Genomic DNA, 12,893 nt, shown 5'->3' on the forward strand with positions numbered 1-12,893 from the left:
GGGATCCTGACCTATGAAAAAATACATTTCAGGGCATCTTGACTTCTGTTACTTCAATTTTGAACCTTCCCTTTTAAATCTGTACCATGCAAGGGTCTACAATTTCTGGAAATTTACTGCAAAATTTTTCTGAAGTATTTTACAGAAGAAATAGTGTTACCTTGCTGAACGATACGTAACCTCAAAGTTGGATTTTGCTCAGAACTGTTAATGTAGTCTTCAAGATTTTAGGGGATTCCCTTCAGTGTTTTTCTAACAATCTTGCTGGACTTGGGCTATCCCAGCACTGTCCCACACCGTGTCTGGAACCATAAATCAGTTTGTTTATGTCTTATAAGGGACGTTTTACAGTTTCAGGTCAGAAATGTAGATAACCCAGTGCCAGGATTTTGATTAGTTAATGAATAAAAAAAGAGAAGATCAACAACAAATCAAAAAAGATGTGTTGCTGGGTGAAATTACACAATTATGCATCCTGAGAGGTATGAAAGATAGACATACTGTATGTCATAAATAAGCTCTACTTGACATTTAGCTGAAGGGTTTCACATCGCAGCTTAATCAGGATTTCATCCCTACTTTACATGTCTTCGCTGGTCACCGCGGTGTAATTGACCATACATTTTCTCATGGCATCCAGTCTTCTCACCTATCAGCACCTCACATCTAACTTAATGATTTCTTCCAAGACACCTCAAGATGACGGTGCTATTTTTACACCGCAGCAGCTGTGGTGTGTTTGAATGGTGGAGGAGCGGGTGTCAGTGGTTATTTTGAGCATTTAAACACCAGGTCAGGATATGTAAAACAACTTTGCGGTGTACTGCACTTGTGTGCGTGCGTGTGTGTGTTTGCAAGAGAGAGATTTAGAAGAAAGAAAATAAGAAGAAGGAGAGACGCTCCTTTGACCCCAAGGGAAAGTGAAAAGGAGATTAAGTTGCCGGTGCCACTAAGTGAGGTGGCTATTCCAAGAAGCGGTGTACAGTTTCATCTTTGTCACGTCTAAATGCCAACCTCGAGCTTGCTCTGTCTGTCTTTCAAAGACGCTGAGCTAATTCAGAACTGCCTACCAGACGCCTCTGCATACCACTGGATTCATGTGTCGAGAAGTCTCGTTCTGCATCATAACAGAGGTGCGGAAGGACGAAGAATGTGAGTGCTTGTTGTAAGATGGAGCGATACACAGATATCGCCTACCAGGAAATTGCACTTGTGGCTACCATTAGATGTCAAGATGATCTCTGCTCCTAATTTGGATGTGTATTATCGCTGCAGCTATATATTATATCTAGCTGCTCTGGTGGTCCAGCTGTAATTAGCTTCTAATAGCATAAACAAACCATGCCTCTTACCTCATATTGCTGAGGATTGAATGTACCACAGGGCCAAATAGTACTTCTCTTATCTTTCTCAGCTAATCTCACCCTTTAATGGCCATTTTCAGTGGCATACCAGTACTTTGAGACATCCTTCATGATTCAGTAATTGCATTCCTTAAGGCTTTCCTTTTTTCTGCGAAGGCAGTGTTCATAAAACATACTGTACATAATCAAATGAAACCAAACACAATTTAGGGGCCTCCCATTTTTCAGTAATGATGTAAATGTGCTGCGTAAATGTCATTTAATATGCAAAACAAAAACACTAGAGGACACGTTCCTCGTGAGCGTGCCTAACGAGCTGGAGGAACTAACGGGCCAAAATAATTAGTCTTCACTAGCGATCGCCGTGCTCATTTATCAGCTTAGAGTAAAGCGTGAATGCATAAATAGCTTTCATGCTCAATCCACCAAACATTACATGGATGTAATTAGCGGCCGGATTATGGGGGAATATGTAAGTCTTTAGTCATTGCTAAGAACGCTGTAATTCAAAATCTGTTTCCATTGCAATCATTCGGAGCTTATGCCAAGGCGTGAGCACACTTGAATACAATCATTCGAAGGGAAATGCGCTAAATCAGTAGCAATCAAGTTTCAGACATTTTCAGGGGTTCCAGAGAAGTGATGAGGCCATTTATATATTATACTGTTTGAATGTCTTAAAATGCTATTCTGCAGTGTATATGCAGTACTGCGCAAAAGCCTCGAGACACAGCTCTTTTCTTTATGTTTTGCTATGAAAGCAGCACACCGATTTATTGAAACACATTCAAAGAAATAGAAAGAAATACAAAAAAGTTTGTCCAAGCTTGAAAGTCAATAGTTAGTATGAACGCATTTATTTTTCAGCACGCCCTGAACTCTCTTACATAGGCTTTCATCTGATTTCTTTAAGCAGTCGTCAGGAATAGTTTTTCAGGCTTCTTGAAGGACATTCAAAGCTCTTCTTTATTCTGTTCTCAGTCAAGATGACCCCGCACTGCTTCTGTAATGTCAAGGTTTAAGCTGTGGAAAGACTGATAGTGTTCCACTGTGTGTTTTGCTGCATTTTACTGCATTGGTAGTGTTTGGTATCATTGTCATGTTGAAATTAACCTGTTACCAATAAGACATTTTACAGATGGCATTACATGCCACACCACGACAGCTAATAGGTCTTTGGGAATCACCTTGTTGGTTTACGCATATATTATATTATGCCTGTCAAACTGTGTTATCTTTGGCAGTTTTGATAGATTCAATTAAATAATCTGGGACAAATGACAGGCTGCTACTAACAAAGTACCTAACAATACTGGTTCATCCCTTGAGTTAGGTTGGTTTTTATGCTGGGATAGTGTTAAGTAGGTCAATGGTCAGGTGTAAATAAATAAGACCGGACCAAAAATGTGTGAAAAGTGTCTAAAGAAAAACTCTGAAAGAGCACTTAAAAAAATTACAAGAAGCAAAATACAAAGAAATAAAGGGTTCGGCTCAAGATTTTTACGTGTCACTCGCACACACAGAGTAGTTAATTTTGCCCACAGTGTTCAAAGTTTAGTTAATTCAGTGTTGTTGAGAGCCAAAATTGTTTTGTGTTCACTGTTGTTAATGACAGAAACTGAGCTGCTCGTTACTTCTCCGTTCCATCTGAGTTCACATGCAAGATTGCTGTCTCTCTCTCCCCCTCTCTCTCTCTCCGTCCCTCCCAGGCTGAGCCAACATATTTGCCCCTATGCCTCTTAACTGCTTTTCTCACTGCATTTAGACAAGCAGCTCAGATGTGGTCCTCACCCATTTGTGCATAATAGTGAAATGGTGTGGTTACCTGGTTGTGTGTGTGTCCGTGTGCGCGCACATGTGCGTTTGTGGATTTCTAGAGCATTTTGAATAGAGAGGTAGCTGATATTATGCACGTCACGTCGCAGCCAATTAAGCCCCTGCTTACTGGAGCCCCTTCAAGTGTGATTTTTCACAGGAGTGAGTGTGAAATCTCAAGGTTTGGGTGGAAATTACACATACTCTATATTCAGAGACTGTACCAGCCACCTAACTGCTTTCATCAAAACCTGCTTCACTAGGTTACTTGCCTAATGAATGGTTACATTCAGGTGAAAGAAAATTGAAATTGTTAATTAGCTAATAACTGTCCCAGTAGTGAAAAAATGAGAGAAAAAGAGGACAAACTATAAATAAACACAACCCATTTTGTAGTACTTCACTCATCATTTTCATAATTAACAAAACATTTTTCCCCACAGTTCCTACTTTAGCCTGTTTCCCCTGACCCTGTACATCTCAACAGCCTACAGTATGTAAGTGCTTGTCTCTGGGTAGCCCTGTCTCCACAGTTGGCCTTGAATCTGACCCCCGTGTTAGGTGTTTATGATTCTTCCTGAGCGCTCGTGGGATGTGTTTGTGTCTGTGTGCGATTTTAATCTGCAGTGGGTTGAAAATGATCTTTGGACAGGCTTATGGCTGAATTGCAGCCACCCTGGGATTCATGTGTGAAACTGAGGATGTGGCAGAAAGATAACTGCAAAGAGGAACTGTCACTTTGTATTTTTAGATAGCAAACTTGTTAAAAATCTCCTGTGTCTCTCACTACCCTCGGTCTGGTGTCTGCTTTGCTGTTTTAGTGCCTCATCAGAGACGTTACATAGCAAATAGATGAATGGACTCGTGTTTTTGCTCCCAGTGATTTGTCCTGCTTCCTTCTCTCCTTCCTCCTTTTTAGAAAACCTATTAGCTGTGGGCGTGTCTGTCTTTTCAAGACACGCCGTTTTAAATAAGTCCGCTCGTGTGGAAGCTGTACATTTTTGCTGGCCGCAGAGCTGTTGTCTAGACATCAAACATCACACAGCTGCGTCTTCGCCCCAGAATCGTGCGTTCGTCTTTACGTGTTTGTGTTCACATGGGTTCGCTTCTCCATCTGCGTATCTTAGTGCCGAGTACGAGCGTTGTTTGTGTGTGTGTCTCTGAATTTACAAGGCGTAACCTTGTCAAATAGGGCTGCATCATGTGCTGATCATCCCCCCCGTCTGTCTGTCCCCGGGACAAATGTCTGTCTCTCTCTCCAGCGCTCTCTATGGCCTCATTGTTTTCACTGTTAATTGGGTTAAGTTAGTTTTGTTTGGATCGCTCTAACTTCGTAAAGAGCTCTGTAGGACTGTTGCTGTCACGGTTCTGGGTCAGTTTGACCCAGTATTTTGAGTTGTTATGTTTTGGTTTATTTTTGAATGATGGATTGTTCTTTATGTTTCTCTGGTGCTTTGTTGGGTTTTATGATGAATCTGCGTTCCAAGTTACTTTGGTGTGTTTGATTGTTTTCTTATTCTCTTAGTGCTTGTGATGATGATGATGATGATGATTATGATGATGTTCTATGCTCCAGCTTATTCTGGTTTATTTTTAGTTCTGCCCGTGTTAAGTCTGTGTTTCTTAGTCTGCGTCCTTGTGTCTTATTTCCTGTTTTATTGTGAAAGTCTATGTCTTATGTTAGTGTGTGCAGCTTTGCTCCCCCTGTCTCGTTAGTCCAATTTCTCCCAGCTGTGTCTCCCTCCTGTTGCCCATTCCCTGATTACCGCTCTGTGTATATTAGCCCTGTGTTTTCCTGTGCTCAGTGTTGCGTCGTACCCTCAGAATTATGCCTGTGTGTTCAGTTCTCCATGTCATTGGTCAGTTCATGTTTTCGTTTATCACCAGCAATAAAGCTAAGGTTCTCAGTTTCAATTCAGTCTCAGAGTCTTGCATTTGGATCCTCCTCTCCATCCGCCTGCACACAGAGCCCTGACAGTTGCAGTTCCCGCCAATACTATGACTGCTGTAATGCGACGCATCACAACAGGGGATTAAATACAGGTTAAAAGTGAAACATCAATCCTTTCTGTTAGATTGATTTGTGGGAACACGCACACACAATAGTCCTCAAATCTGGCTTTTCTTGCACATTTCTCTTACTTTTGTTTATTTGGCTATTACGTTAAGAATTTAATTTCATGACATCTACATATTCTTTTAACTGAATGACCTTTACAACTGAGATGTTTCACTTAACAAAATGATGATAAGGAAGAAGAAAGCACTCATCTTAATGCACACTGTAAAGATCTAAAGGTCCTCACCCAGACAATGGTCTTTGATGTAAAAAAGATCTCAGTGTACTCTGTGTACCCTTAAGGTATAAGGCAAAATGAAGCAACACAGAGATACAGTACTGTACTCCTTGTGCAGTACTGCCTTTTATCTTCCGAGGAGCGATTTCTTTGTGTGGGGAAAAAAAAGAAACTGTATCACCCAGAGCAGAATTTCCGAGAATTGGTTAATACTAATTGATATTCTAAACTTGCCTGTCCATCCCTGAGGCAAACCCTGTCTCCATTAAACGATGCAGGATAACCGGCATAACTTCCTTTCTTGTCGATCTAAGCAAAATGTTTGAGTGCGTCGCTGTAAAGACGGCATAGTTCCTAGAGGATGAGCACCAGAGAAGACGGCATTTATCTTCACACCTCTCCTATTTCTATTATTTGTCAGAGGCACATTAGATTGTGTTCGCAGAATCTGCCTTCGACGGATTCTTGGAATCGTTAGATAACACCTCTCTGCTATTGTAATGTTGTGACTGTAATGTACCACGGACCACATCACATACTGGATGTGTGATATAGAAAAAAAGGCCAGCATCTTAAAGTGACTTTTCACTCTCATTACGCTCGACGTCGCTTCCCGTGATCCTTGCTGCAAGAGCGAGGATAGACATCAGTCGCACCTTTGTGGCGTGGACAGCTCCCTGTGCTGCTTCTCTCACTTGATACGTCATTAAAGTGTTATATGTGCTTTCACTGACCGTACTCATTAAAACTATTAATTACCCCTGGAAAAGCACGCTTTGATTCAGTCTTTTAGTGCTGGAAGCCCCTCCCCAACCTCAGGCTAACATTGTCTTTTTAGGACTATCCCCAAGATGTGAGTACAAGTTTCAGCCAAGGTCACCCATTAATTTCCCGAGCTGTGACAGTTCTGTGGTAAAGATATGGGCCAAAGCTCTTAGAGTGTAGCCGTACTCCCCTCCTTTATTTTCTCCTGACCCTCCACTAAAGGGCTGCAGGAGGAGGAGAAAAGGGTGGTGAAGTTATTGTACTCATATATATATATATATATATATATATATATATATATATATAGTCACCATTTCTTCTGAGACGTCTCAGTGGAATTCCAGTATAAATTTAGACTCTCCTGCTCCCTGCTAACATTAGGTACTGAGAAGAATCTGCAATAATCTTTCATTGATTCTGCAGTGCCATATGGAGGCCCATTAAATTGATCGCAGTGGCAGCAACGGGAGAACCAGCACGCTCCACGCTCGTAGATTTCCTGTGTGTCACAGTCATTTCTCACCAGTCTGTACGTTACCAGCAAAAGATGCCACATTTTACCTAGACCGATTGGCTTTCTCATTATTTGTTAATCGTTTAGCAGAAGGACAGATAAGTAATCGTGACTTTGTTAGACGTAGTCACTGTGGGAGACAAATGGGAGAACAGTTAGGCAGAGGTGCACTTCGGTACCATGCACAGCCTTTGCTCTACCACAAAAAGCAGCATTTATTTCAGCTCTCTTCATATTATCCTGAATGCTCCCACTGCACAATCTAATACAGAGACTTTCTTTATTCTTCATCTGTTGAGAGCAGTGAATAGCTGGCTATCAAATCAAATACTGCCCTGGTTTTATTTCTGTTGTCTTACATATAATGAATATACAGTAGCCAGCAAAGACTGTGCCTTTGCCAGCCTTCCCCCAACAATGAATCCCGTTCTTTGTTTAACGACAGTACATTATCACGGTTATTGGAGCTTATGCAGCAGTCCCCCTCCATCGTTCTTCGGTCCCTAATAATCTAATCTGCTCACACTTAGATGAGTCTTTGCAAATATTTCCATCAAGTGGTCCATATGACAGTTTCTTTATAGCATTCATTCGAAGGTTAGCTACTGAATTAAGTTTTAGGGATGCCACTGGCTGCTGCAATAAGTGTCAAGAGGGGGGAAAAAAGACGTCTGGAAAGACATATATTAAAACGCGGATGTGACAAGATAGATACACATGGCTGTCTCTTAAGAAATATCAACCCAAGACGGTTTCACTCCTGCTGGGGGAGGGGGAGGCAGTGGGTGAAGCGATCCATTTGAGAAATCGAAAGTTCTTCAAATATCGTTAAAGATGAACGCATTAATCATTCATAATGTGATCCTCTCCTAGCATGATGGGTGCGTCATCCCCCCCTCGCTCCCTCCCTGTTCTGTGTGTGTGTGTGTGTGTGTCACTAATTCACTCATTTTTTGCCCTCACATTTTCTTTGCCTGCTTTTCGCAAGTATGCACAGGCAAATAAGTGGCAGCCCTTCTTTTTTTTTTCTACTCTGTTCTTCTTTTTTTCCCCTTTCATTTGAAGTTTGGTGCTATGTATATTTACTTCTTGGAAAGTGTGGAAGTTACACAGCTATTCAGCAAATAAAATGACTGTCATCAGTGCTAGGACCACAGATGGATGAAGCATAGTAAATGCTAAATAAACTGCTCCGCTCTTTCTCTCCGTACCACTTTTCCAGCAAGCTTTTCTTTTTCCTTCTTTCTATCAGACATACTGCCATAGCTAAAATGCAGTATTTCAGTTTGGCTGAGTGTTTTTCAAAAAAGGGCAGAAAAGGAGAAAAAATGGTTAATATCAAAGCTCTGACCTTGACAGCACTCAGTCTGCCTGCTCTTTCAATGTGTTCCATGTTGTTCCATTTTCACCACATCCCAGTATTAATCCCATGTAAATTATAGCCACAACAAACAGTAAATATCATTGGCATTACCAATATGTCTGCATGAAGCCCATTCTTTTTACTAAATATGTTTAAAATAGTCAGTTAAATTAAAACAACAACAACACAATAACGTCTTGATGCATGCTCAATCATCCAGGTAAGTAAATCCCCAAAAGTTGATTCTGAATGGTACTCACAGCCATGGTCTTTGATCAGTGAGCTTTGATCAGTGCTTGTTGATCAATGGTCATGAGAATTTGCATATTAATGATCAAGGAGCTGACTTCCCAGCCCTTTGTTCCTTCAGTGGTGCTAGTTTCAGTCATTGTGCATGGTTACTGTTTATAAGATTGGGGAAACCTGCAGCCAGCTGAGACTGAAAAAGTCACGTGGATTAGTGACGAAGCGTTTCTCCCACGGAAAACGCTACGTCCAGATGAACAGAATCAACCTTTGGGGAACAACACAATAAGTACGTTGGTTTTCAATTCTTAAGTGTCCACTTAGAAGCTTTCAAAGCTTTTAACTGTAGCCCATGGTAAGTTGACCTTGTTGCACAAATTCGCTATATGCAAACGCTATATGCAGATTGAACACAAGTCAAGTAAACAGAGGAGGTAGTCTTTTTTTGTGTTCTCATTTACATTCATTTAAATTCTACACGTGGTTCTTGTTCAGAAAATGAGAACAGCCAAAGAACAGTCATTCAAAGAAAACGTACAAAGCTATTGACACCTCTTTGATGGTTTATAGGTCGTATCAAAAGATGAAGTGTGTTCAAGTGAACAGCAGAAAAGCTGTTTAGCTATTTCTATTTAACTAAAATGTTCAAAAGTCTTGAGTAACCCCTCGTTTCTTTATATTTCACTAGAAAAATAGGAAACACGCAATCATCGCTGAAGTGCAGTTAGGCAACTTTGAACAATTTGAATGACTTGAAACTCACTCAGGCAAGCTTCTTTTCATTTCTTTAAGTTGTCTTCAGGAGTTAATCTCTGGGCTTCTTGAAGGACATTCCAGAAAAGCATCCACAGTGCTTTACACTCATAGTATAAAACCTGGTGCCACTGACCTTCAGTCCAGTTCAGTAATCTGGCATGCCTCAGCCTTTTCTTGCTGTTTCTTACTTTTTCCTTAAGAATCGCTTCTTTACAGCTACCCTTCCACTGAGACCATTTCTGACAAGGCTTCAGCGAGTAGTAGATGAGTCAACTGAAGGGCCAGATGCATCTCTGAGGTCCTGTGTCGTATTTCTTAAGGACATGACGTTCAGATCCTGTTCATGTAGTGTAGATAGTTTTTTAGGCCTCCCACTTCTGCTGCCAAGTTTTTAGCTATTGGCTCCTTGGAAATCATTGTATTGGTACAAAAATACAACTTTATCAAACTGTGTTATCTTTGGCATTTTTTTTATTCAACTAAACAAATATAAACAAATGATGTGTTTAGTGACAGGCTGATAGTAACATTTTTTTTAACCTCCTGAGACCCGAACTCTTTCATGGCATGCATTTGCTATTTGGGCTGATTGGGACCTAAAGAAAGTAAAAACAAATAATTACCTGATTTTATTTTTTTACTGGATTTTTGTTTCTAAGAAAAATGAGATTCACATATGAGTTTTAAATTTGTTTTAAATTTCGATAGAACAGAGGCAGTATAATGTCCTCGTAAGTGGATGTCAGCACCAGAATTTAGTATTTTGGTCTATACAACCCAAAATGTGATGCCCACATATCTGGACACCAGGTCCTGTGAGGTTGTCTTTTACGAGTTCACCCATCCTTTTGAGTTAGGCTCCATTGTTATTATAAATGACTCCTAGGTCAGTGTTTTAACAGTGATTTAACAGAATCCTCTCAGAGTGGTCAGAATCAAGGAATGCACTGAAAATGAGTCAGACAATACAAAAGAAAAACTGTTGAGATGTTGAGAAATCCTGGAGAACTATTCCTCCACTCCATTTTAAAGAATTACAAGAACATCTGGATCCTTGGAAGCAAAATATAAACAAATCTGGGTTAGCTCAGGACTTTCGTGAATTCTGTAGCTAGAGAGTGACAAAAATGAGGAAAATAAAATCCAATGAGCAACAACTTTTACCTTAATAGAATCTCCAAAACATTGGAAAATCCCTTAGAGATTTTTAGGGTAAAAGCGCAGAAAGCTTTAGCTCAAGATGGACAGCTATGTTCTAGTTTTTCTAGCAGCACTGTCCACAGACAAGAATTGCTGCAAATGCACACAAATGTGTGACGTAGATCCACATGGGCTAATGGAAGCTTTTCTGTCCCCACATCAGAGCTTGTGACAGAAAAAAATCTTTCCTGCATCATCTATGTGAAGTGCAAAGAGAAAAAAAATATTCAGAGGATTTGTCCATTACTCTCTGTAACATCCCTGGATCCTCGGAGAGGCCGTGTGCACCGCACCAGATCGGTGTTGCATGATTAAGTGTATAGATAAACGTAATCCTTTTTTATCCATATGTTTTAGGGCTACAGCACAAAACTCTATATTGTCCTCACAACGTCTTTCACGTCATAGCTTCTGTGTGGAATGCAGAGCACAATGCAAACCAGCAGTGACTTAAGCTGGAATGAATGAGATTACACATGCAATATTTATTGTGTCTCTCAGAGACTATCCGAACCATAGCCATGTACGGCGCAGCTCATTTTCTCTGACAGCTTTGCGTTGCGTGATAGCCCACCTTAATAACTTGCGCGTGAATGGAGTTGACTTTTCCATATCAGTTTAATGTATGCCTTGTTTCAGCTGGTGCTTTCAAGTCAACTCTATTTGCTGGAGTGAAGCATCAAGTAAAAAGGTTGCAGAAAGTGCTCTGGTTGCCATGTAAGATTGGAAACGCCCCCCCAAACATTCATGCATTATAAAGCATTTTTCTCAACAATTACTTGTTAACATGTTAATATCAGTGGGTATATTTATTGTCATGGTTGATACATATGTTTGTTGTGTCTGTTTGACTGTGTGCGTGTGTGCATCTTCATTACTAGACAGTGGGGGTGGGTGGAGGTAATTAGAGCAGCTGGAATCTGAATGCTCTATATGATGAGCTGCTAAACTTTAAATTATAGACTTTCCTCCCTGCGGCACTCTCTGTACATCTGTGTGTTTTGGTAGGTGGGGGAGGGGTGTCTACAAAATATGCTTGCAGATTAAGCGCTAACCTCCATATGTGTGCCATTGCATATCGTCTATGTTTGTGCGCTTTTGTGTGAGCCTGTGTTTGTGTGTGTGTGTCCTCCCACATGGTCCAGGTGGCAAAAGGAGGCATCCCTTCCGGCTTCCACTGTGAGCACACAAACACACACACACTCAGAAGCTCACTCCGGTGGATGACTGCACGTTTCTACGGATGATTAGATTACGTAAGAAAACACTGCAGAGCCCTAATAGTTGGTAAACCCAGATTACGCAGGATTATCATCCCTTTTGCTCCGCCTCTGTTCTCCCCCTGCATGTGTGTACAGGGAGAGTGGATGGCGGCGGGAGTGAGGATGAAGCAGGAGGATGGGGTTGGGAGGGAAGGGGCTATGTGTGTGGGATGGGGTGAATGATGCCGCAAACACCAGAGCCAGATGGGACAGAACCCCTAAGCAGCTTAGAGTCACAGTAATCACGCAGGCTAAGTTTCCATCAATGGTGTATGTGAATGTTTGGGTATGTATGTGTGTGTGTGTTTATGTGTGTTGCATGCATGTACGTCATACATTAAACTGCCAGGGCATAGACGGATGCTCTTGCTCACTCTGCTGAGTCTGGAGAAATGTGAAAAAGAGAAAGAGGTTGAATAAGCGATGAAGCAAATGTTCCCATGCAATCACGATATTAGTGAGGACAGGGAGCGAGTGGGAGAGAGAAGCTGATGGGGAGGGTGTGTTAGCAGTGTGGGAAGTGATAATGGAGACGAGCAGGTCAGAAAGGTGGTATTATTTCCTCTCTGCACCAGTGAGATGCTACAGAAGCAGCCGGGTTGGATACGACAGTGTGTGTGCATGCGTGTGTGCGTTCGACACCACATGGATATCAACCTCAGGGGGATGAGGAATCAATTACCCTCTGCCAATGCCAATCAGCTTTGAATTCCTGTAGAAAATTGATCACTGGATGTCCACATTCCCAAACATGCAGAAATTACATGTACTGTCAGTGGAGTCGGGAATATTAAAGGACAGACAGGCACAGAGAGCTGGATGAGAGGCAGCAGTTTTGGGAAGCATCAGTGGTATCTCCCAGATTTGGAAGATCCCCTCGTGAAAGAGTGTAACAAGAATGTGGAAAAAGATGGGCAGGTGGGTGGGGGACCAAAGTGGGAATAAGCAAAGTGTGTGGAGAAGGTCTGAATGTCTGGATATAAGGCAGGAAGGCATGTTTTTTTGTGCTTTCAGAAGAGATCTGAGAACAAATATGATAACATACTAGGAGCTTTTAAAATATAAACATGTGTGATGCATAAGCAAATTAAGACTCCCCTTTTCAAAGCTTCTGTTCCTCCCAGCACAGTGAAAGAGACAGAGAGAAAAAGCTAACTGTAAAACCCTGGAGAGAAGCTTGCATAGATGTATTTACCTACATGAATATTCAATAGTGGAGCTGCAGCACTTCACAAAGGGAAGTAATCACTGATTTATTTATTAGTGTTTTTGACATGCTATGCAATTATGCCACCACAGGCGAGGTGCTAG

The 12,893-nt window shown here is 41.3% G+C and overlaps 1 protein-coding gene across 2 annotated transcripts in view; it reads left to right on the forward strand.

Moving 5' to 3' along the window:
* The window catches only part of igsf11 (immunoglobulin superfamily member 11), a 122,844-nt gene that overhangs the window by 64,819 nt on the left and 45,132 nt on the right, over positions 1 to 12,893 (forward strand). The window contains exon 1 of one of the 2 annotated variants that reach the window (XM_082503796.1): positions 11,515 to 11,576. The exons of the other annotated variant lie outside the window; for it this stretch is intronic. Within the exon in view, the coding sequence (XP_082359922.1) occupies positions 11,564 to 11,576 (13 nt within the window). The 5' untranslated portion in view covers positions 11,515 to 11,563. Of the gene's footprint in view, positions 1 to 11,514; positions 11,577 to 12,893 lie in introns of those variants that run through there. 2 annotated transcript variants of the gene reach the window in all.

This window comes from Aulonocara stuartgranti (genome assembly GCF_965226115.1).
Source record: "Aulonocara stuartgranti genome assembly, chromosome: 14".
Taxonomy (NCBI): domain Eukaryota; kingdom Metazoa; phylum Chordata; class Actinopteri; order Cichliformes; family Cichlidae; genus Aulonocara; species Aulonocara stuartgranti.